General features: G+C 39.5%; 1 protein-coding gene across 1 annotated transcript in view; it reads left to right on the top strand.

Annotated features, from left to right (window-relative positions):
- Positions 1-23,318, top strand: part of ANO4 (anoctamin 4) — a 470,138-nt gene that overhangs the window by 223,739 nt on the left and 223,081 nt on the right. Inside the window, exon 4 of the mRNA XM_061204482.1 lies at positions 8,927-9,118. Within this exon, the coding sequence (XP_061060465.1) occupies positions 8,927-9,118 (192 nt within the window). The remainder of the gene's footprint in view (positions 1-8,926; positions 9,119-23,318) is intronic.

Genomic DNA, 23,318 nt, shown 5'->3' with positions numbered 1-23,318 from the left:
TTAGATTTTTTAACAAGGAGTTCAACAGTTTCAAGTACCTGTGGCCTTTATTTCCACTGTGTAATTTTTCTTCTTATCTGTCATTTTGTGCTTCCTTGAGGGGAGTTATATAAGAGCTAGAAGTGCCATGCTGAGTCACAATCCTGGTCCCTTCAACCCAATGATCAAAAGGGACAAGAAGGAATGGTTCTGGGGGGAGATTGCTTCAAGATGGCAGAGTAGAAGGACCTGTGCTCACTCCCTCTTGCAAGAGCACCAGAATCACAACTAACTGCTGAACAATCATTGACAGGAAGACACTGGAACTCACCAAAAAAGATACCCCACATCCAAAGACAAAGGAGAAACCACAGTGACGTGGTAGGAGGGGTGCAATCACAATAAATCAAATCCCATAACTGCTGGGTGGGTGACTCACAAACTGGAGAACAATTATCCCACAGAAGTCCACCCACTGGAGTGAAGGTTCTGAGCCCCACATCAGGCTTCCCAACCTGGGGGTCCGGCAATGGGAGGAGGAATTCCCAGAGAATCAGACTTTGAAGGCTAGTGGGATTTGATTGCAGGACTTTGACAGGACTGGGGGAGACTGAGACTCTACTTTTGGAGGGCACACACAAATTAGTGTGCACATCGGGACCCAGGGGGAAGGAGCAGTTGACCCCATAGGAGACTGAATCAGACCTACCTGCCAGTGTTGGAGGGTCTCCTCCAGAGGCGGGGGGCAACTGTGGCTCACTGCGGAGACAAGGACACTGGCAGCAAAAGTTCTGGGAAGTACTCCTTGGTGTGAGCCCCCCCAGAGTCCACCATTAACCCCACCAAAGAGCCTGTAGCCTCCAGTGCTGGGTCACCTCAGACCAAACAACCAACAGGGAGGGAACTCAGCCCCAGCCATCAGCAGACAAGCAGATTAAAGTTTTACTGAGCTCTGCCCACCAGAGCAACAACCAGCTCTGACCACCACCAGTCCCTCCCATCAGGAAGCTTGCACAAGCCCCTTAGATAACCTCGTCCACCAGAGGGCAGACAGCAGAAGCAAGAAGAACTACAGTCCTGCAACCTGTGGAACAAAAACCACATTCACAGAAAGACAGACAAAATAAAAAGGCAGAGGACTATGTACCAGATGAAGGAACAAGATAAAAACCCAGAAAAACAACTAAATGAAGGGGAGATAGGCAACCTTCCAGAAAAAGAAATCAGAATAATGATAGAGAAGATGATCCAGGACCTCAGAAAAAGAATGGAGGCAAAGATTGAGAGGATGCAAGAAATGTTTAACAAAAGCCTAGAAGAATTAAAGAACAAACACCTACAAGAATTAAAGAACAAACAAACAGAGATGAACAATACAATAACTAAAATCAAAAATACACTAGAAGGAATCAGTAGTAGAATAACTGAGGCAGAAGAATGGATAAGTGACCTGGAAGACAGAATGGTGGAATTCACTGCCATGGACAGAATAAAGAGAAAAGAATGAAAAGAAATGAAGACAGCCTAGGAGACCTCTGGGACAAAATCAAATGCACCAACATTCGAATTATAAGGGTCCCAGAAGGAGAAGAGAGAGAGAAAGGACCCGAGAAAATACGTGAAGAGATTATAATCAAAAACTTCCCTAACATGGGAAAGGAAATAGCCACCCAAGTAGAGGAAACACAGAGAATCCCAGGCAGGATAAACCCAAGAAGAAACACTCCGAGACCCATAGTAATCAAATTGACAAAAATTAAAGACAAAGAAAAATTATTGAAAGCAACAAGGGAAAAATGACAAATAACATACAAGGGAACTCCCATAAGGTTAACAGCTAATTTCTCAGCAGAAACTCTACAAGCCAGAAGGGAGTGGCATGATATATTTAAAGTGATGAAAGGGAAGAAGCTACAACCAAGATTACTCTACCTGGCAAGGATCTCATTCAGATTCAACGGAGAAATCAAAAGCTTTACAGATAAGCAAACACTAAGAGAATTCAGCACCACCAAACCAGCTCTACAACAAATGCTAAAGGAACTTCTCTAACTGGGAAACAGAAGAGAAGAAAAAGACCTACAAAACAAACCCAAAACAATTAAGAAAATGGTCATAGGAACATACATATCGATAATTACCTTAAATGTGAATTGATTAAATGCTCCAACCAAAAGGCACAGACTGGCTGAATGGATACAAAAACAAGACCCATATATATGCTGTCTACAAGAGACCCACTTCAGACTTAGGGACACATACAGACTGAAAGTGAGGGGATGGAAAAAGATATTCCATGCAAATGGAAATCAAAAGGAAGCTTGAGTAGCAATACTCACATCAGATAAAATAGACTTTAAAATAAAGCATGTTACAAGAGTCAAGGAAGGACACTACGTAATGATCAAGGGATCAATCCAAGAAGAAGATAAAACAATTATAAATATATATGCACCCAACATAGGAGCACCTCAATACATAAGGCAACTGCTAACAGCTCTAAAAGAGGAAATCGACAGTAACACAATAATAGTGGGGGACTTTAACACCTCACTTACACCAATGGACAGATCATCCAAAATGAAAATAAATAAGGAAACAGAAGCTTTAAATGACACAACCGACCAGATAGATTTAATTGATATTTATAGGACATTCCATCTGAAAACAGCAGACTACACTCTCTTCTCAAGTGCACGTGGAACATTCTCCAGGATAGATCACATCTTGGGTCACAAATCAAGCGTCGGTAAATTTAAGAAAATTGAAATCATATCAGGCATCTTTTCTGACCACAATGCTATGAGATTAGAAATAAATTACAGGGGAAAAAAAATGTAAAAACCACAAACACATGGAGGCTAAACAATACATTACTAACTAACAAAGAGATCACTGAAGAAATCAAAGAGGAGATCAAAAAATACCTAGAGACAAATGACAATGAACACATGACGATCCAAAACCTATGGGATGCAGCGAAAGCAGTTCTAAGAGGGAAGTTTATAGCAATACAATCCTACCTCAAGAAACAAGAAACATCTCAAATAAACAACCTAACCTTATACCTAAAGCAACTAGAGAAAGAAGAACAAACAAAACCCAAAGTTAGTAGAAGGAAAGAAATCATAAAGATCAGAGCAGAAATAAATGAAATAGAAACAAAGAAAACAATAGCAAAGATCAATAAAACTAAAAGCTCTTTCTTTGAGAAGATAAACAAAGTTGATAAACCATTAGCCAAACTCATCAGGAAAGAGAGGGAGAGGACCCAAATCAACAAAATTAGAAATGAAAAAGGAGAAGTTACAATAGACACCGCAGAAATACAACGCATCACAAGAGACTACTACAAGCAACTCTATGCCCAAAAAATGGACAACCTGGAAGAAATGGACAATTTCTTAGAAAGGTATAACCTTCCAAGACTGAACCAGGAAGAAACAGAAAATATGAACAGACCAATCACAAGTGATGAAATTGAAACTGTGATTCAAAATCTTCCAACAAATAAAAGTCCAGGACCAGATGGCTTCACAGGTGAATTCTATCAAACATTCAGAGAAGAGCTGACATCCATTCTTCTCAAACTCTTCCCAAAAATTGCAGAGGAAGGAACACTCCCAAACTCATTCTACAAGGCCACCATCACCCTGATACCAACACCAGACAAAGATACTACAAAAAAAGAAAATTACAGACCAATACCACTGATGAATATAGATGCAAAAATCCTCAACAAAATACTAGCAAACAGAATCCATCAACACAGTAAAAGGATCGTACACCATGATCAAGTGGGATTTATCCCAGGGATGGAAGGATTCTTCAGTATACACAAATCAATCAGTGTGATACACCATATTAACAAACTGAAGAATAAAAACCATGTGATAATCTCAGTAGATGCAGAAAAAGCTTCTGACAAAATTCAACACCATTTATGATAAAAACTCCCAGAAAGTGGGCATAGAGGGAACCTACCTCAACATAATAAAAGCCATATATGACAAACCCACAGCAGACATCATTCTCAGTGGTGAAAAACTGAAACCATTTTCTCCAAGGTCAGGCACAAGACAAGGATGTACACTGTTGCCACTATTATCTAACATAGTTTTGGAAGTCCTAGCCACGGAAATCAGAGAAGAAAAAGAAATAAAAGGAATACAAATCAAAAAGAAGAAGTAAAACTGTCACTCTTTGCAGATGACATGATACTATATGTAGATAATCGTAAATATGCCACCAGAGAACTACTAGAGCTAATCAGTGAATTTGGTAATGTTGCAGGATACAAAACTAATGCACAGAAATCTGTTGTATTCCTACACACTAACAACGAAAGGTCAGAAGAGAAATTAAAGAAACAACCCCATTCACCGTTGGAATAAACAGAAAAAAAATACCTAGGACTAAACCTACCTAAGGAGGTAAAAGCCCTGTACTCAGAAAACTTCAAGACACTGATGAAAGAAATCAAAGATGACACAAACAGATGGAGAGATATACCATGTTCTTGGATTGGAAGAATCAATTTTGTGAAAATGACTGTACTACCCAAAGCAATCTACAGATTCAGTACAATCCCTATCGAATTACCAATGACGTTTTTTACAGGAGTAGAACAAAAAAATCTAAAAATTTGTATGGAGACACAAAGGCCCTGAATAACCAAAGCAATCTTGAGGGAAAAAAACGGAGCTGGAGGAATCAGACTCCCTGACTTAAGACTATACTACAAACCTACAGTAATCAAGACAATATGGTACTGGCACAAAAACAGAAATATAGATCAGTGGAACAGGATAGAAAGCCCAGAGATAAACCCACACACCTATGGTCAACTAATCTATGACAAAGGAGGCAAGGATATACAATGGAGAAAAGACAGTCTCTTCAATAAGCGGTGCTGGGAAAACTGGAAAGCTACATGTAAAAGAATGAAATTAGAACACTCCCTAACACCATACACAAAAATAAATTCAAAATGGATTAAAGACCTAAATGTAAGACTGGACACTGTAAAACTCTTAAAGGAAAACATAGGAAGAACACTCTTTGACATAAATCACAACAAGATCTTTTTTGACCCACCTCCTAGAGTAATGGAAATAAAAACAAAAACAAACAAATGGGACCTAATGAAACTTAAAAGTTTTTGTGCAGCAAAGGAAACTATAAACAAGATGAAAAGACAGCCCTCAGAATGGGAGAAAATATTTGCTAACAAATCAACGGACAAAGGATTAATCTCCAAAATATATAAACAGCTCATGCAGCTGAATATTAAAAAAAACCCAACCCAATCAAAAAATGGAAAGAGACCTAAATAGACATTTCTCCAAAGAAGACATACAGATGGCCAAGAATCACATGAAAAGCTGCTCAACATCACTAATTATTACAGAAATGCAAATCAAAGCTATAATGAGGTATCATCTCACACTGGTTAGAATGGCCATCATTAGAAAATCTACCAAAAACAAATGCTGGAGAGGGTGTGGAGAAAAGGGAACCCTCTTGCACTGTTGGTGGGAATGTAAATTGATACAGCCACTATGGAGAACAGTATGGAGGTTCCTTAAAAAACTAAAAATAGAATTACCATATGATCCAGCAATCCCACTACTGGGCACATACCCAGAGAAAACCATAATTCAAAAAGACACATGCACCCCAATGTTCATTGCAGCACTGTTTACAATAGCCAGGTCATGGAAGCAACCTAGATGCCCATTGATAGATGGATGGATAAAGAAGAGGTGGTATATATATACAATGGAATATTACTCAGCCATAAAAAAGAATGAAATTGGATCATTTACAGAGATGTGGATGGACATAGAGGGTGTCATACATAGTGAAGTAAGTCAGAAGGAGAAAACATATATCGTATATTAATGCGTATATGTGGAATCTAGAAAAATGGTACAGATGAACTAGTTTGCAAGGCAGAAATAGAGACACAGATGTAGAGAATAAATGTATGGACCCCAAGGGGGGAAAGTCGGGGGGTGGTGGTGGTGGGATGAATTGGGAGATTGGCATTGACATATATACACTAATATGTATAAAATAAATAACTAATAACCTGCTGTATAAAAAATAATTTTAAAAATTTTAAAAAAAGAAATGGTTTTGGGAGAGCCGTCTATTTCGTATATGCAGACTGAGACTGCATGTACTATCTGATGTTGACTTCAAGTATCCCTCCCAGCCCCTTCATCTGTCACCTAAAAATCTGTGTGCATTCTTCTGGAGCCTTTTTTTGTTTTTGGCTGCACCTCGAAGCTTGCAGGATCTTAGGTCCCTGACCAGGGATTGAACCTGTGCCACTGCAGTGAAAGCGCTGAGTCCTAACCACTGGACCACTAGGGAATTGCCATCTTCTGAAGTCTTGATGCATTTATAGACATTTGTTTTGCACCTTTCTGGAAATGTGGAGCATAGAATGGTAGCAGGGAGCACGGCAGAGTGGAAGAATGCCAGGCTGATGCTGTAGTGCTAGTTCTGCCCCTAGAGAGACACCTACGAGTAGGGCTCATACTTGCTTAGGCAGCTGAGCATCAGAGCAGGGCATGCAGTGTGAGGGGAAGGGGCCAGGCTGTCTCCCAAGGGGCCACCTAGCATGGCAGGTCTTACCAGGGTGAATCTCCCAAGAACAAGTCTCAGGCTCACAGCTTGTGGGCTTAGAAACCGGATCATGGGGGCAGAGTATACTAAGTAATTTTTGAGGAGGTGGATGTGTGGAAACCCAGGGTGCCAGTCTGTTAATCCACACCGAGAACCCTGTCTGCCGGGGAGGTGGGAATACTCGTGTGATCTCTCTCTCCCTGCCCTGGAAGCCACATCCTAATCCGAAGTTTGTCTGGTGAGCGTTGTCAGAGTGAGGGCAGTTAAGTGGATAAAGGAGAGAAAAATTGCGTGTCAGTGCCGTCTGGCTATGCATTTGGAAATTTTGAACTTTGAGGCTGTTGCCTGGATGGGCACTGCCCGGGTTTGTCTCTCTTACATGTTTTGTTTATTGTTGTTGTTTGTATTGTTATTGTCTTTTCCTTGGCTGACCAAACCTCATTCTGATTGGAATCATCCTTTCTTAAAATTCCTTAGAACTTAAGAATTGGCCCAGGTCACATCCTGCCCCACCACAACCTTGGGAAAATTTAAAGTAATTCTTCATACCTCTGACATGACCCATGATTGCTGATTTATAATTTACCTCTGAGCAGGTTTTTAATTTCCTTCATTTCTGGGTTTGTAGTAGACTTCTCACTGAGGCCTTCCAGTACTGATAATCTGTAAACCGATTGTTTTACCCTGCCATTGCGCAGTTTCCTCATCTGTGTAAGGTACCAGATGAATTAGCTAACCGCTAAGGTAACTTCCAACGCTAAATTTCTACCTTCAAGTTTCAAGAGATTTTCCTCTTTTTTTTTTTACTGAAGTATAGTTGATTTACAATATTAGTTTCAGGTGTACAGCATAAGTGATTCAGTGTTTTTAGCTTATACTCTATCAAAAGATATTATGAGATAATGGCTATAATTCCCTTTGCTCTACAATACATTCTTGTTCTTATCTATTTTACACATAGTAGTTTGTATCTCTTAATCCCATACCCCTAACATTCCCCTCCCCACTTCCTTCTCCCAACTGGTAACCCCTCTAAAAAATAATACAAAGGAACATATATAGCAAAACAGAAACAGACTCATAGAGATTTTCCTTTTAATGAAAAATTTTGTGATTTGGTGAAGCTTAGCTTTCCTTCATCAGATGGCATGATTCCTTAACAAGTCCCCCTGGCTGGTTGGCATCAAATAAGGCTAACACCTTTCCTTGGCTTTTTTTAAAGAACAAATCTGGATTCAGTCCACCATGAGTTTGAATTGCAGCTCTGTCCTCAGTGCTTCTTTGGAAAAATCATATAACCTTTAATATTTTACTTGAGGCTTCTAAAATGATTTTCTAATTCTATTTTCCATCAGTAATTTATGAACTGGAATTCTTCTGTAGTGAAGAACTTTGTCTTACCACCTATTTGGCTTAAGTATGGTTAGTAAAGGAAAGGCAGGATAAATGCTTTCTTCTTTCCTTTTATTTATCATTTGCTTAATAATGAATTGGTATTTTATCAACCTCCAGCGGTGATAGGAGTGTTTTTATCTTTTGAGCTTAGAATTTTAAAATATAGTTTGTATGTATCAGCAGATGTAATCCATATCTGTATAATCAATATAAGTTAATACAATCAATATTGTTTCTGATGAAATTGACATGAAGTCTGGGATTTGCTTTAAACTACTCTGGCACCTAAAAAGCAAACCGACAGCAAAGGGAGTGGAATAGGTGAATATTGGAAAGTTTTTTTTTCAGCTTTTTGGGAAGATCTTTATTTAGTGAACCTGGGTGGTAGGTACATCGAGTCCATTATACTATTCTTTTCACTTTTAGTATGGTTGAAATTTTCGCAGATAAAATAGCTCTAAAAACGTACATAATTTTAAGGTTATCAGAGGTGTAAATCTGAGTTCAGTCTTTAACTCTGGCCTATACGTGAATACCGTGGGAAAAAATTCGTCAATGTTTATTGAAATGCCAGATATCACAACAGTTTCTAATCCTCATGCCCCTGACAACAGCATGCCAATTATGTGCATATTTTCCAGGATTTTGGAAGAATTTTAGTATTTAACTTTATTGGATCTGTTTATAAAACTCTTGTCACAATAACTGAGGCTGTCCACTTTTGAATGAAACAATGTCCAGGAAATAATGTAATGTGAAAATCAACTGGTATCACAGTTCTTATATTACTAGCATCCCTTAAGAATTTGAAACAAGGTTACTTAACGCTCTCTGGATTTTATGCCAGAAAATAATTTGGCGTTTTAGCCATTCTGCACTGACTTCTTCAATATAATGGTGCTATTTCTTATTCCAGGTTTAAGTTTATCTATTCATGGGGCTGAAAAGCGTTTGCAAATCCACCAACGGCGAAGTGTGGCGAGCCGCCCAGGGTCACGTCGCCTGCCCGTGGTCAGGCATTCCTCACTCCCACCAGGCAGAAGGTCACTAAAAATGGAGGCAAAGTCTTCTGGAATCACTAATGGGAAAACCAAAGTCTTCCACCCAGGTAATGCATGGGGAAGGGTCAACAGGGACCTGTGTTAGCAGGAGGCTGACACAGCCTGCATTATATTTTTATTGTCTAACTCTTCCATGCTTCCAGTTAAGCTTGCTTTTTAAAAAGAGTCTGGTTTGTTTGTTTTTTTCTCTCTCTCTTCACTTCAGTCAGTGGTCAATGTCACCAAGACCAATAGGAGGGAAGAGAGCTTGATGTGTCAGAAGAGGTTAAGGCAACATCCCACTTACAGTGGGAGAATCTAAATGAAAAATTTCAGTGAATAAACTTGCTCAGTTCAAAAAAGCTTATTGTATAATAAAATAATACAGAGATTTGGCCAGTTTCTTGATAATTTGCTCTAAGACAGCTCGGGGAAAAAGTCAAGCTGAAAATGTCCGCTTTGAAGCCTCAGTTATGTGGCTTGACTTGCCTGTATTTCCTCCTCAGGTGAAGGGAGAAGACTAAAGTCATATGAAGTTTCAAGGCTCTGAGAAGCATCTGTGATCTCTTAAATATGTTAAAATGAGTGTATATCAAAGTTGGTAATTACAACTAAAAGTATTTGGGTGAGAGGCTCATTTAAGTATTCATTCGTTCATTCATTCAACAAAGGTATTGAGTGCATACTATATGCCAGGCATTGTTTTGGGTGCTGAGGAAAAACAAGTGAATGCTGTCTTTCTGACTCATAGGAACATCAAATTGTGAGGAAATTCTGAAGTCACTTGGTATAAGTCTCACCCAATCCTGATTTCTCTGTGTAATGTTCTTGCAGGTGGCCACCCAACCTCAACTAAAGTCAAGTTTCCTTCTCTAGCCATGTCATCTTCTTTCTCTCAGCTGATAACCTTGTTTCCTAACCTCATGGAGAAACCCACAAGCCACTGGGCCTGAATGACTGCAGGTCCCTTACCCTGCATCTCCACGTATATCTCTGTTTACTCCCATCCTTCACCCTTTTCCTCTGGTTTTCAAAAGATGAGGGTCTTCCCACTGTCCTTGACCAAGCTTTCACCTGTATCCTTCACCAGTGGCCTTAGCCACCCTTTTCCTCTCTTGGACCTTGCCCTTTCCCCTCATTCTGTGAAGAAGGCTAATGCTTCTCTCATTCTAATCATCTTCATTTGACACAGCATCCTTTTCTCTCTTCCGCCACTTCTCCCCTCCCTTCTGAGCCAGACTTCTGAAAGAGTAATCTGCTTGGCTTGGCTCTACTTTCTGCCTTCCCAGCCACTCTTCAACCCAACACTGTCGGGTTTCTGCCTTCTCCTCTCCGTCATGGCGGTTCTTGGGGCCCTTAGTGACCCCCTTTTACCATAATGTGGTGAGTAGCAGACTCTTCTGATGCACCCGACCAGAATGGACCACGACCTCTTCCCAAAGCACTTCTCTGACTTCCATGATGGCCTTCTTTCTTGGTTCTCATCTCACGTCTCTCACAGGTAACTCTTGACAGTTTCCCAACCTCCAGCATCTCTCTCATCCTCTTGCCTCCTGTCATAGTGTATCCTTTACACCAAATGCAGAATGATTCATTTCCACCCCTGATCATGCCATTCATCTTGCTTGTCCTACTCATTCTAGGGCAAAGGCCAAACCTCTTAGCATGTTAAAAACAAATGCCCATCATGATCTAGCCCCTAGTGCTTCTCATCCTTTTTTTGCCCCCTTCTGCCTTAAACTTTATACTCTATCAGCTGGGGTTCAACCAGAAAAGCAGAGCCAGTAGAAGATTTATACTAGAGATTTATTAAAAAGAATTGACTTACATGATTGTGAGGGCTGTCTAGGCCGGTCTGAAATCCACAGGGCAGGCTGTTAGGAAGGGCAGGCTGGTACTCTTGGGCACAGTGGAGGTCGCTGTCCACAGGTGGAACTTCTTCTTCAGGACAGCCTTAGCTCTGGTTTTAAGACCTTTTGGCTGATTGAATCAGCACCCCAACCCCCTTGTCTAGAATAATCTCCCTTATTTAAAGTAACCGATTATGGACTTGTAAAATGCCTTCACAGCAGCATCCGGATTAGTGTTCACTGAGTAACTGGGGACTCTAGTCCAGCCAAGTTGGCACATCAACTAGACCATGACGTCTGATCAGACTGACTTGCTTTCAGCTCTCCAGACACGTGATGCTGTGTCATATCTCTCAACCTTTGCTCGTGCTGCTCTCTCTAGGATACCATGGTTTTGCTCCATAATCTTTTAATATTTTGAAGTTGTCTGTCTCTCCACCATAAGGTCTTTAAAGGCATGGATTCTGGGATATTTATCTTGTACCTCCATTAAATAATTTGTAGGGTAGCACTGAACTGACCCTTCATTAGCTGTTTTTCAGACTATTATTATAGAGTTCCTTAAATTTTTTTCTAGGTTTATTAGGGTATAATTGACAAATTACAATCACATTCTAATTGCTCTACCTGCCTTTCAGCAAATATTTATTGAGGGCCAATTTGGTTGCCAAGCATTCTTCAAGTACTTGGATTACATCAGTGAATGAAACAAAGATCCCTGCCCCTGGAGAGTTAACATATTATATGGGGGAGATAGGTAATATATAAACATAATAAATAGTGTTTAGGAAGAAGATAAATATTACGGATAAAAGAAAAAGTAGGGGAAATCAGGTGGTAGGGTTGCATGTTGCAATTTTAAATAAGGTGGTCAGCATGTAGGCCACATTGTGGAGAAGATGTGTGATCAAGGACCAGAAGGAGCTGAGAGAGCCGCTTAGATGGCAAGTTCATCCCAGCAGAGGGGTAGCCAGTTGACAGGCCCTACGATAGGAATGAGTCTGGCAGTTTGAGGAAAAGCACGGAGACCCCTGAGCTTGGAGTGAGAAGGAAACATCAGCTCCGTGAGGTCAGAGGGACCAGATGGGGCAGGGCCTTGCAGGCCATGTAAGGACTTTGAGCCCTATATGAAATGGGAGCTTTTAAGGGGTTTTGAGCAGAAGAATCCCATGATCTGACTTATTTTTTAACAGGATCACTTTAGCTATTATTTGAGGATAGACTATAGGGGTAGAGGGTAAAAGGAGGAAGGTCAGATAGGAGGCCACCATAATAATCAAGTCGAGACATGATGGTAGCTCTTACTAGGGGTAGAAAAAGGCACATGAAAAGTGTTAAACATCACTAATTATTAGAGAAATACAAATCAAAACTACAATGAGGTGTCACCTCACACCAGTCAGAATGGCCTTCATCAAAAACTCTACAAACAATAAATGCTGGAGAGGGTGTGGAGAAAAGGGAACCCTCTTGCACTGTTGGTGGGAATGTAAATTGATACAGCCACTATGGAGAACAGTATGGAGGTTCCTTAAAAAACTAAAAATAGAACTTCCATACGACCCAGCAATCCCGCTACTGGGCACATACCCAGAGGAAACCATAATTCAAAAAGGCACATGCACGCAAGCACTATTTACAATAGCCAGGACATGGAAGCAACCTAAATGTCCATCGACAGATGAATGAATAAAGAAGATGTGGTACATATATATACAATGGAATATTACTTAGCCATAAAAAGGAACAAAACTGGGTTATTTGTAGAGATGTGGATGGACCTAGAGACTATTATACAGAGTGAAGTAAATCAGAAAGAGAAAAAAAATTGTATATTAACACATATATGTGGAATCTAAAAAAATGGTATAGATGATCTTATTTGCAAAGCAGAAATAGAGACACAGACGTAGAGAACAAACATGTGGATACCAAGGGGGGAGTGGGATGAATTGGGAGATGGGGATTGACATATATACAATATCGATACTATGTATAAAATAGATAACTAATGAGAACCTACTGTAAAGCACAGCGAACTCTACTCAGTGCTCTGCGGTGACCTAAATGGGAAGGAAATCCAAAAAAGAGGGGATATATGTATACGTATAGCTGATTCACTTTGCTGTACAGTAAAAATTAACACAACATTGTAAAGCAACTATACTCCAATAAAAATTAAAAAATAAAATAAAGTTGGGCCACAGAGTTTCAATGGATTAGATGTGGGATAAGAGAGAAAGGAGAGCTAAGTATGACTATATGGTTTTTGACTTGAGTAAATGGGTTTGGTATCAACTGAGATGGAGAAGGCTGAAGGCAAAGCGGACTTAGTGGATTTGAGGGCAGAAGTGGGGTCAAGATCGGAAGTCTGTGGACAACTGGAGAGATCATGTGGGTGGTGGGATAAACATATTTGGAGTTTGAGAGCTTGGTCTGGGAAGGAGTATAAAATCGACTCTTGTTGACAAGTAAATGACAAGTAAATCATCTTTAAAGCCATGAAAGGGAAAGAGATGACCAGATGGAGAAGGGGGAGAGGATTAAGGGCTAAAATCTAGCACACCCCAATAGTAAAGGTCAGAGCACGAACCACCAGCAAAGAAGGCCGAGAAAGAATGGCCAGCAAGGCTGGAGAGAAACCAGAAATTACATGTCTTGGAAGTTAAATGAAGAAAAGTTTATTGCAAAGAGAGGAGTGATTATCTAGGTTAAATTTTGCTGAAAGTCAAGTAAGATGAGAAATAAGAATTGGCCGTTGATTTTAGTAAAGTGGAGATCGATGGTGATTTTGAGAACAGCTTTGGTGAAGTGGTGGGGATGAAACTCTGATTAAAGTGTGTCTCAGACAGAATGGAAGCATATGAATTGGATACTGAGAATATAGACAACTTTTTAAAAGTAGTTTTGCTGTGAAGGGTAGCGAAGAAATAGGGCAGCCGCTGGGGGAGAAGCGAGGTCAAGAGAGGTTCTTTGCAAAATAGCAAATCTCCAGCAGATAACTGGCATTGGGGAGAGGGAAGAATTCGTGATGTGAGGATTGGTGAGAGAAATGAGAGCCGTTTGCACAATAGAATCATGAACAGTTTATCTGTGATAACAGATGGGAAGGGAGAGTGTGTAGATGTTGGCAATGTGAGGAGGGTCTGAGAAGTTCTTTTCCCGCTGTTTCAGTTTTATCTGCAATGTGGTAAGGAAGGTCATAACTGAGAACGAGAAGGGAGTCAGATTGATTGAGAGGATGGTAGGATGGTGTAAACGGTGGAATATGGTTGCCGGCCCACATTAAATGGCTATTTGAGGTTCATGGTCATGAAATTAAACTAGGACTAGTTACCATGGTTGTGTGTTTTTCTTTAACCTTGTTTAGCTACGTGAATGAAAACAAAGAATATATCAATATATAGAGTTATATTTAGTCAGGGTTTTGATTTTGCCAAAGAATTAGGAAAAGAGAGAGAGAGAGGGAATCAAAGGGGCACTAGAGAGAATGATGATAACAGTCGATCATGTGTTTTAAGCTTAGTACAGAGGGGGGTGAAGACATCCGGAGGGGGGAGTGAGTTTCGGTGGAAAGTTGATAGGATCACTTGGTTGGCGGTCCAAGAGGGGATTAAAGGGTACTGAGGTTAGGACAGTGGAAGAAGAGCTGAAAAGATAAGAGGTGGTAGTGAAAGAGTGGAATGCGGGGCACTGATACTAAGAAGGGTGTTGCTGTTGTTAGTAATGATGAGGTTGAGGCTAGGGTATGAAGTTAGTGAGTGTAATGTGATGGAGGGCAAGATCAGTGGAGGAAAGTATTCTCAGAATGAGAGGCCGGGGTTTGGGAAGGATCATCTACATAGATATTGAAATTGAATTGAATAGTTTTGGGAGAGTGACAGTAAGCCAGGAGGTAACCTCATCAGGAAATGAGGGAGCATGATCTGGAAGGCAGCAGGTGGGTGCAGTGATGACGGAGAGAAGGTGATATAATAAAACAACCTGAGATTCAAGGCTGGGAGAGTTTAGGGAAGGGGGAAGAACAATGGTCTGAAGGTGGCATGAGGACTCAAGGAAGACACCCCCTCCTCCTCCTCCAGATCCTTTGGTGTCAGGGCTGTGGCACAAAAATAGTACCATAGGAAAGAGCCACGGGGAAGCTGTGACCTCTGGGAACAGCCAGGCTTTCATGAAAGCAAGAAGATGAAGGGACCAATCTGAGAAAAGACTGATGGGAAGAGAATTCTGGAAGGCCCAGTGAGCCCAGTTTTTGAAGCCTCTACAGTTTCACCTCTCCCTATTTTTCCGGGCATCTTTTGTACTATGTAACCTGCCTTGTTCTACTTTATCCACAGCTCTGCACTATTTCTCAAGTAGGCTTTTACTCTTCCATTTCTCTGCTATTATTCAAGCTCCTCGCTCTTTTTGGAATGCCCCTACCTCAGTGCATCTCTCTCAAGCCCTTCTCATTCCTCAAAGTGTATCCCACATCCCCCCTCCTCCCAAAAGCCTTTCTGATCCAACTGGTCAGAACTTGGAAGCCTTTTCAAAGGCTGATTATTTGCTGTTTGTCGAAATCTATTGCACTCACTGGGTATAGGTTTGCATTCTGAAGTTATGCAGGGTAAATCTATTCTTTCAGTGCTGATCTTTTAGTTGTTCAAAAACTCATCTTGAGCTATTTGCCAACTGAAACATTTTCTAGTTCCTTCGATGCTTCCTTCAACAGCATGGTTTTCACCTTCTTTACCATCCTACCCACTCCACTCTTAGAAAAAGTCTTATTTCATTACTGCATCTTTGGAAATACAGTGCCCAGAATTGTATAGAATATTCTGTTTGTGTTTGACCCAGGCAGAGAAGAGTCAGTCTTTGACATCCTCTACTGATATTAATGTAATAAACATTTGAAGAAATGTTAAGATATTTCCTAATGGTGTGATGTCAGCATATCTTGTCACTGCTCTTACCTTAAAAAACACATCACTACATTTATCTATCATAATTTTATCATCAATTCTTGAACCCTACTTGCATTGGCTGTTGGTTGAAAATATAAATAAAACCAATTCTTTAGCACATAATTATAGTTAAGAAAAATCATATTAAATTATGATTAGAAACCTGTTTTTGAAAATATATGTATTTAAAACTCACATTATTAAGATAGATGTGACTTCAATTCCATCCTTTTATTTTTAGTGTACTTTTACTAACGCATCATAGTTCTCTGTTGGGAGATTATAGAAGAGCTCTCAAACCGAGTTTCTTATTTGCAGTGAATCATAGATCTTAGAAGCAGCATGTGCATTTTAGTCATAGTGAGGCCTATTAAATCATCCATCTACTTTTTACAAAGTTAATAATCTCGGTTCCCAAAACACTTTCTAAAAGCCCACTCAGACTGGTTGATAAGTATGAAAAGGAAGAACAGGAAAATCTTGTAGATCTTCTGTGCCATCAACCCTGAACAATTTCAGTTCATTTATTCCCCTTTGAGTTTACAAACATTTCTGAGTGCCTACTATGTCCTAACAAATATTTATTTGGAGGGTACTTCATTGGGGCTGGAATGGTGTAGAACTCTATTGCACATGGACCTTGGGGAGCAAACAGGCATGTCCAGAAAGACCATCAATCAGGGCTCTTTGGTTATAAATAACTGAAACCAATTATTTAATCCAAGCAAAGAAGGAATTTAAATTTGAAGGATATGGATGGAAAGGCTAGAGAACTGGCCTTGGAAAAGGAACAGATACCAAGAAAAGGACTATTTGACTTTCTGGAATAAATGAACCCTTACCATTTTTCTTGGTTTTTGCATCATTTCGCTCAGTTTTTGAAGACCTGGAAGAGATTCTATCAGCCATGTGCCTTTCCCTTGGTTGGGCAGAGAGTGATGAGAGATAAAAGGATAGGACAGAGGAGGCCTCCCTCTTCAGCTTTTATAGTAGGAGGATAGGACCCCTTGATTTCTCCTCCTGCCCAGGCTGCACACAGTAAGGGAAAGACATTTCCCCCAAAGGAAATAGAGGTGACGTTAGAAAAGGGAAATGTATATGGAAGAATATCCACTACAGGGACCTGTACTTAACCTACTATAATAGAATTCATTGTATTAAGGGCTAGCATAGAGATATAAATAAAATTATGGAAACATTATTACTAGGGAAAAGATATAAGAAGGATTCTACATATTGGACTTTGAAGATCAGCTAAGGCATCAACAGGAAGATGGAGGGATGGCCATTTAGATATAGGAAAGAGCGTAATAATAGTGCATTATAGTGGTGATCAGTGCAGGCTTTGTTGTTAGATGTTTTAAACCCACGTATGTTCCCTAATAGCTATGCAGACTTGGACAAATGACTTAATTTCTCTGAATCTTTTTCCTCATCCGCAAAATGAGAATATTAATACCTATCTCACAGTGTTAGGGTCACCAGATGAAACATAGGACTCCCAGTTAAATTTCAGATAAACAACAAATACCTTTTGGTGTAAGAATGTCCGAGGAATTGCATGGGGCAGACTTATGATAAAAAATTATTAGTTTATTTGAAATTCAAATTACCTGGGCACCCTATATTTTTATGTGTTATATCTGGCAACCCTATGTGGCATTATTATGCCAGATAAATTCATTCAAGTAAAATGCTCTATACGATCCTTGCACAGTAAGGTGACAGGAGCAAAGGATCATTTTTGTTGTCACCATCATCATAGACAAAATTCACAAGCCTGAAAGTCCTTATGTCCCAGAATCATTTCTCACTCGGTCCTTGAAGCATAGAGCAGTTTCCCAGTTAACTTGAGCCAGGTTAACAATTAAGACGGTTTCCCTTTGTGCTGCACTGATGCAGGAGCTGTTCACCTTCATCTTGTATTTGTATGGTTTCTCTTTCCTTCTGATTGTTTCAGATGTTTCTCTTGTGTATTGATTTCATTTTGACCTTATCTTTTAGCTGCTCGTAATTAATGAATAGTATTCCACTTTATAGGCCAATAATAAAAGTATTAAATGGCACCAGGCTTGAAACTGTCATTTAAGGGTCAAGAACAGAGTCAACTGAAGCACTGATTGCGAATTTTTGAATTTGAAAGTGTAAAGCTTAGTGAGTATGGGTCACATTATCCCAGTTTAATGACTGTGCCACGCAAAATAGAATTAGAAGCTTTGTGAAATCTAAAATATTTCTTCTATTGCTTTTCCTTTATATGATAGGCCCATCGTATAGTCCTAGAGAAATGCCATTAGTCACAGAATTTGTCCTTTATTCTCTTCTGGAGTTGGTAAAATGATGTTTTGCTGATATATTTCATTATTTTCCCAAGTAATTTCTAACACAATTCCTTTTATCTCCCTTTAAAAGCCTAAGCAGCCCTTTCCCCTTTTATGCATGATTATTTTTCCCTTATATAGATATGTATTTAAATGCTGGGACAAGTTGATTTCACAGGAGAGAAACTTTAGGATTTTGTTGTTTCCAGTGAGCTAGAACGACATGTATACATGTCGTCTGTATACTGTCGTCTCATGCTATCTGTATACAGATGGTACTAAATGTTTGACAATAATAAAATTATAGCTCCCCTTAAGTACTCTACCATATTCCCAACCTCAAAAACTGTTAAGCTATTTGTATTCATTATTTCATTTAATTCCATAATATCCTCATGCTGTCAGCCTTATTTTATGGTTGGGGAAACTAAGGCACAGAGAAGGTTTAAGTAACTTGCCCCAAAACATGCAGCCAGTAAGTGGTGGAGGCAGGATTCCAACTCCGGTGGTTTGATTCTCTCATTACCTTCTTCAAACAACTTGGTAGCAATATTTCTAGCAAGTTTGTATACCAAAGCTTTGGAAAATTTAAAGCCCTGTAATAGTTCAGCCCGTAGCATAAGAAGACTATATTGAGGAAGGGACCAGTTAGATTCCACTGAAAACACATAGTCACCTTAACCAGTTATTTCTTTCTATATCAGTGATGCTCCACTTTGTAGCATAATTTTTGTTCTACTCTGCATTAGACCTTTGTTTATTCATCTTCCCTTTTTCTAATTCCAGTATTATGTCAAAGCCTGGTCTCAAATTAGGGAAACAGAATTAACTCAGCAAGTACCTTTCACATACTGTTTAACATAAGTATCAGAGGCTGTGGGGAGAAGGAGAGAAAAGGAGCAATTAAGCAGAGATTTGAAAAAAGAAAGACAGCAAAGAAAGACTTGTGTGTTGGCTGACTTGTTTCTAGTTCTGCCAAGATGAGAGTCAAGATTCAACTCATTCTTTAGGGGAAAAAAAGTAAACGTATGGCTAATCTTGACCACAATAATAATCATGATACCATCACCTTAGTTAGATGATGATCCATTGTCTCTAAAGGGCTTCCACAAATATTTCTCCTGTATCTCACTGAGTTCTCACAGTGGTCCCTGAGGCAGAATTAGCCCTGCTAATTACTGTGCCTCAGGAAATGAAATTGCTTGACGAAAAGTACAAAATTAGTCATTGATGGACCCTAGCTAAAATCTATGTCTTTAGTTTCTTAAGAGTGTTTTTTCCCACTGAGCCAATTTTTTTTCCTTGAGGGTGAAAATAGTTGAGTGTGAAATTTAGTGTTTTCTCATCACCTTATCCGGAAACAGACATTTTACTGAGAATTTGTGCCTGAAACTTCTTTATTGAACCTGAGGAATCTGGCTACTCTTCTTGAATGAATCTGAAGCTTGTATGAAAATATATATTTATTTTTCTATTTGTGAAATGGATTTTTGGTGTGGCTGGAAGATAAGATCTTCCACATGGCTTTGAGAATATGTGGGAGAAAGTATAAGAGCTACTTTGGACCTCTGTTTTATTTCTCATTGCCTTGAAGGTGAATGTGGTATCTTTCTAAACTATGGTTTAGAAATAACACTAATCATCCTTCATTTGAATCTCTTCCTCTTTAAGTGTTTTTTTGTAAAATATGTGATGTGAGTTTAGTAAATAGAGGGGTGCTTAGGAAAAGAAGCTATTTTGAGCCTTGAAATGTGGGCATTGGGATCTGTGCTCCTTGCTATCATTTGCTGAGTAACAAAATTGAGTTTTCTAAAAATACATACCAAATTCTTCCCTTAGAAATTTTCACTTTTTCCCCTTTGCTGAGGGACATATGCACATATTTTGACCTATGTAGTGCATTTAGAAAGAATTTTCTGAAGAATCTTTTCACAACCATTTGAATATACAAAGTGAATAAAGAAAAGCTACAGAAAAGGCATCCACAAAGACAACTATTTCTGGAAAGAGTATTGTGTTTTAATGGAATTTAGAACTGCATCTTCTGCCCAAGTCTATTTCAAATAACTTTATATTTAAGAAGCTTGGAGAGATTTAAATAACTACTAACTCAAGGTCATATGACTATAACTAGTGGCCTGAGCCCTAACCCTAAACTAAGTTCTTAATCGTGGTAGATAGACGGTTAATAGTAAGCTTCTGCTCTACTTACTTAATTCCCTGAGTTAGAGATAAGAGGCCGATGCACAAGATGGACAGAGCCCTGGCTCTCAAGAGGCTTGTTGTCTTGCAAGGCCATTCTCTTTCATACATTCATCTCAGGCCCTTCTGAAGATTTACTGTGCAAGTTAAAAGAGTAAACAACATTATAGTGATGCTGAAATTATCATGGTTTCTACTCTGTAACCCCTCCTAATCCTGAGTTTCTCTCTTCCCTTCCTCGGCAAGAGTCACTGTTGTCATAGCAACAGACCTCAGCATCTAGGAGATTGGAAGACCCCCATGGAGCCCTGCCTACACTCCCACACAAATCCTTCCTGCCATTTAAAGCTTTGCAGCTCTGGTTTCCAGGCCCCCTTTGGAACTCTTAATGCAGGCATTCTTTATAATTTAGGAGATCACTATCTTGCCAATCCTGGGAAACATATAAGTAATTTTGTTGAAGGTCAGCCATTACTGGCTGAAGCAATGGGATTATTATTTCCATTTTAGACCTGAGAAACATCCACCCGCTGTTAGCTAAATGTGGTACTCCAGTAAGGACCCAGTCCAGAATTGGGCCCTTAGAACTACTCAGTGTTAATCATTTGAAGAAATGTCTTTAGCTTTTATAGTGACGAGTGTGGGTGAATCAATCTGTGTATTCCTGCTAATACAAAGCCGAGCTTCCTTCTGTAAAAGAATGATCTTGCAATATCACTAGATTTATAGTTAAGCAACACTAATATGAAAGAGTGGGATTTGTGTGTCTTTTTACAATAGCACATATGAAGCATCTTCTGTTGTGAAGGTTTTTTAGCTTATGATACACTAAATAGAGTTTGGTAAGCGCTATAAATGAAGTTAAGAAACACAGATGGAAAGTTTTTCCAGAACCAGTGAAATATCCCACAAGTAAATTTAGGGTTTCCAATGTCAGATCCTCCAGAAGAATTGGGTTCATTTCCCCGCTTCCTTCCTAGAAGATTTATTGTGGACACTGGCTGATGTAGGGGAAGTCTGAAAAGAAGACAGACTATACCTCCCTCCCTTCTTAATATCATTCTCCATCTTAACACTGTCATAGGAACACTGAATTCATTCATGGGGAATTGAAAACACACTCTCAGTTTCAAAAATGGTGTCTTTGCAGCCTATTAAGTCCAAAAATATTACATGTGAGGGTTCACTTTAGATATTTATGTCAAGTGTTGAAATATCACTGCTCTCTATTCTGTAAAAAATGCTGCGCTTGAGGATTTGTATTAAATATACCTCTCTGGACAGGAGCTACCAATTTTATTTGCAGAATATAAATTGAATGTAGACAGACGCTTCGATAGAGCATCATTTATTATGAGGTAGTCATGGAAAATACCATTTGTTCCCTTAAGCTTACTTTACAGGGTCCTCCATCTTTTTTGTTTCATGGGGAAGTTAAGATTTGATTTGTCACACTTTCCTTTACTTGTTTCAATGTGGAGAAACTATTCCAAATCCAAATTACAGGATTTTTTTTTTTTACTAGATTGTTTTTATTTAGTATAGGTCCTAAACCTGGAATTGGCCCTCATTTTGCAGAGGAGGAATATATCACTTAAAAATTTTTGGTGGATCATGATGGCTTAACACTATGAACCAAATTATTTACATATGTGTAAATGATAATTTTTAAAAGAGCTCAAAAAATTGTCTCTTCATTTTACAAATGAGAAAAATGAGGTTCATTATTTAATGGCTTAGGAACACATAAAAATGGAATTTAAATCCAGGTCAGTGTAGTGTCAAAATATGCTTTTTATATCATTTTGTGTTAATTTGCAAATATAAGATCATCTGTATTTGATTGAACAAAAAAATTGAATTTTAAGTAATTTATTTAAAGCCACTATACTAAGGCAATATAATAGAAAAATTACATTGATAATAATGATTTGATGGGTGAGTGGGGGGCAAGGGGGAGTGGCAGTAATAGTAAGTTATATTGTCTTATAGCAGAAAACTATGTAACATATATTTGATCCTTAAACAATGGCGGGGAGGCGGTTAATCTGCGTATAATATATAGTTGGCTCTCCCAGTCAGTGGTTCCTCCCCATCATCGGATTCAACCACATGCACTCTTAAGTACTGTACTATTTACTCTTGAAAAATAGTCCTGTATAAGTGGACCTATGCAGTTCAAACCCGAGTTGTTCAAGGGTCAACTGTATAAAATTGATCAAGAAACAATGGGATACACATATAGAGAAATCTAAAGGAAGTAAAAACAGAAACTCTTAAAAGTGGTTGGACTGAGGAAATAGGATTGCGGTTGAAGAAGGGGTAGAGTTGTCCACTGCTAGTTTTCATTATAAGCTCTTTGGTACTTGAAGGTTTTCTTCATTATTTGACAAATTTTGAAAAGAAGGGAAGGGAAAAGCAAACGTATGATTTAGAATATGCCTTTCAGGGCTTCCCTGGTGGCGCAGTGGTTGAGAATCTGCCTGCCAATGCAGGGGACACGGGTTCGAGCCCTGGTCTGGGAAGATCCCACATGCCGCGGAGCAACTAGGCCCGTGAGCCACAACTACTGAGCCTGCGCGTCTGGAACCTGTGCTCCGCAACAAGAGAGGCCCGCGCACCGCGATGAAGAGTGGCCCCCACTTGCCGCAACTAGAGAAAGCCATCGCACAGAAACAAAGACCCAACACAGCCATAAATAAATAAATAAATAATTAAAAAAAAAAAAAAAAAGAATATGCCTTTCATAGTCATCTATAGCAGCGGTCCCCAACCTTTTTGGCACCAGGGACCAGTTTCGTGGAAGACAATTTTTCCACGGACCGGGGTCAGGTGGTTGGTTCAGGGAGTAACGCGAGCAGTGGGGAGCGGCAGATGAAGCTTCTCTCGCTCCCCCGCCACTCACCTCTGAGGTACCAGTCCTCGGCCCAGGGGTTGGGGACCCCTGATCTA

Source organism: Eubalaena glacialis, chromosome 11 (genome assembly GCF_028564815.1).
Source record: "Eubalaena glacialis isolate mEubGla1 chromosome 11, mEubGla1.1.hap2.+ XY, whole genome shotgun sequence".
NCBI classification, from domain to species: Eukaryota; Metazoa; Chordata; class Mammalia; order Artiodactyla; family Balaenidae; genus Eubalaena; species Eubalaena glacialis.
This window is presented reverse-complemented; position numbering and strand designations above follow the sequence as displayed.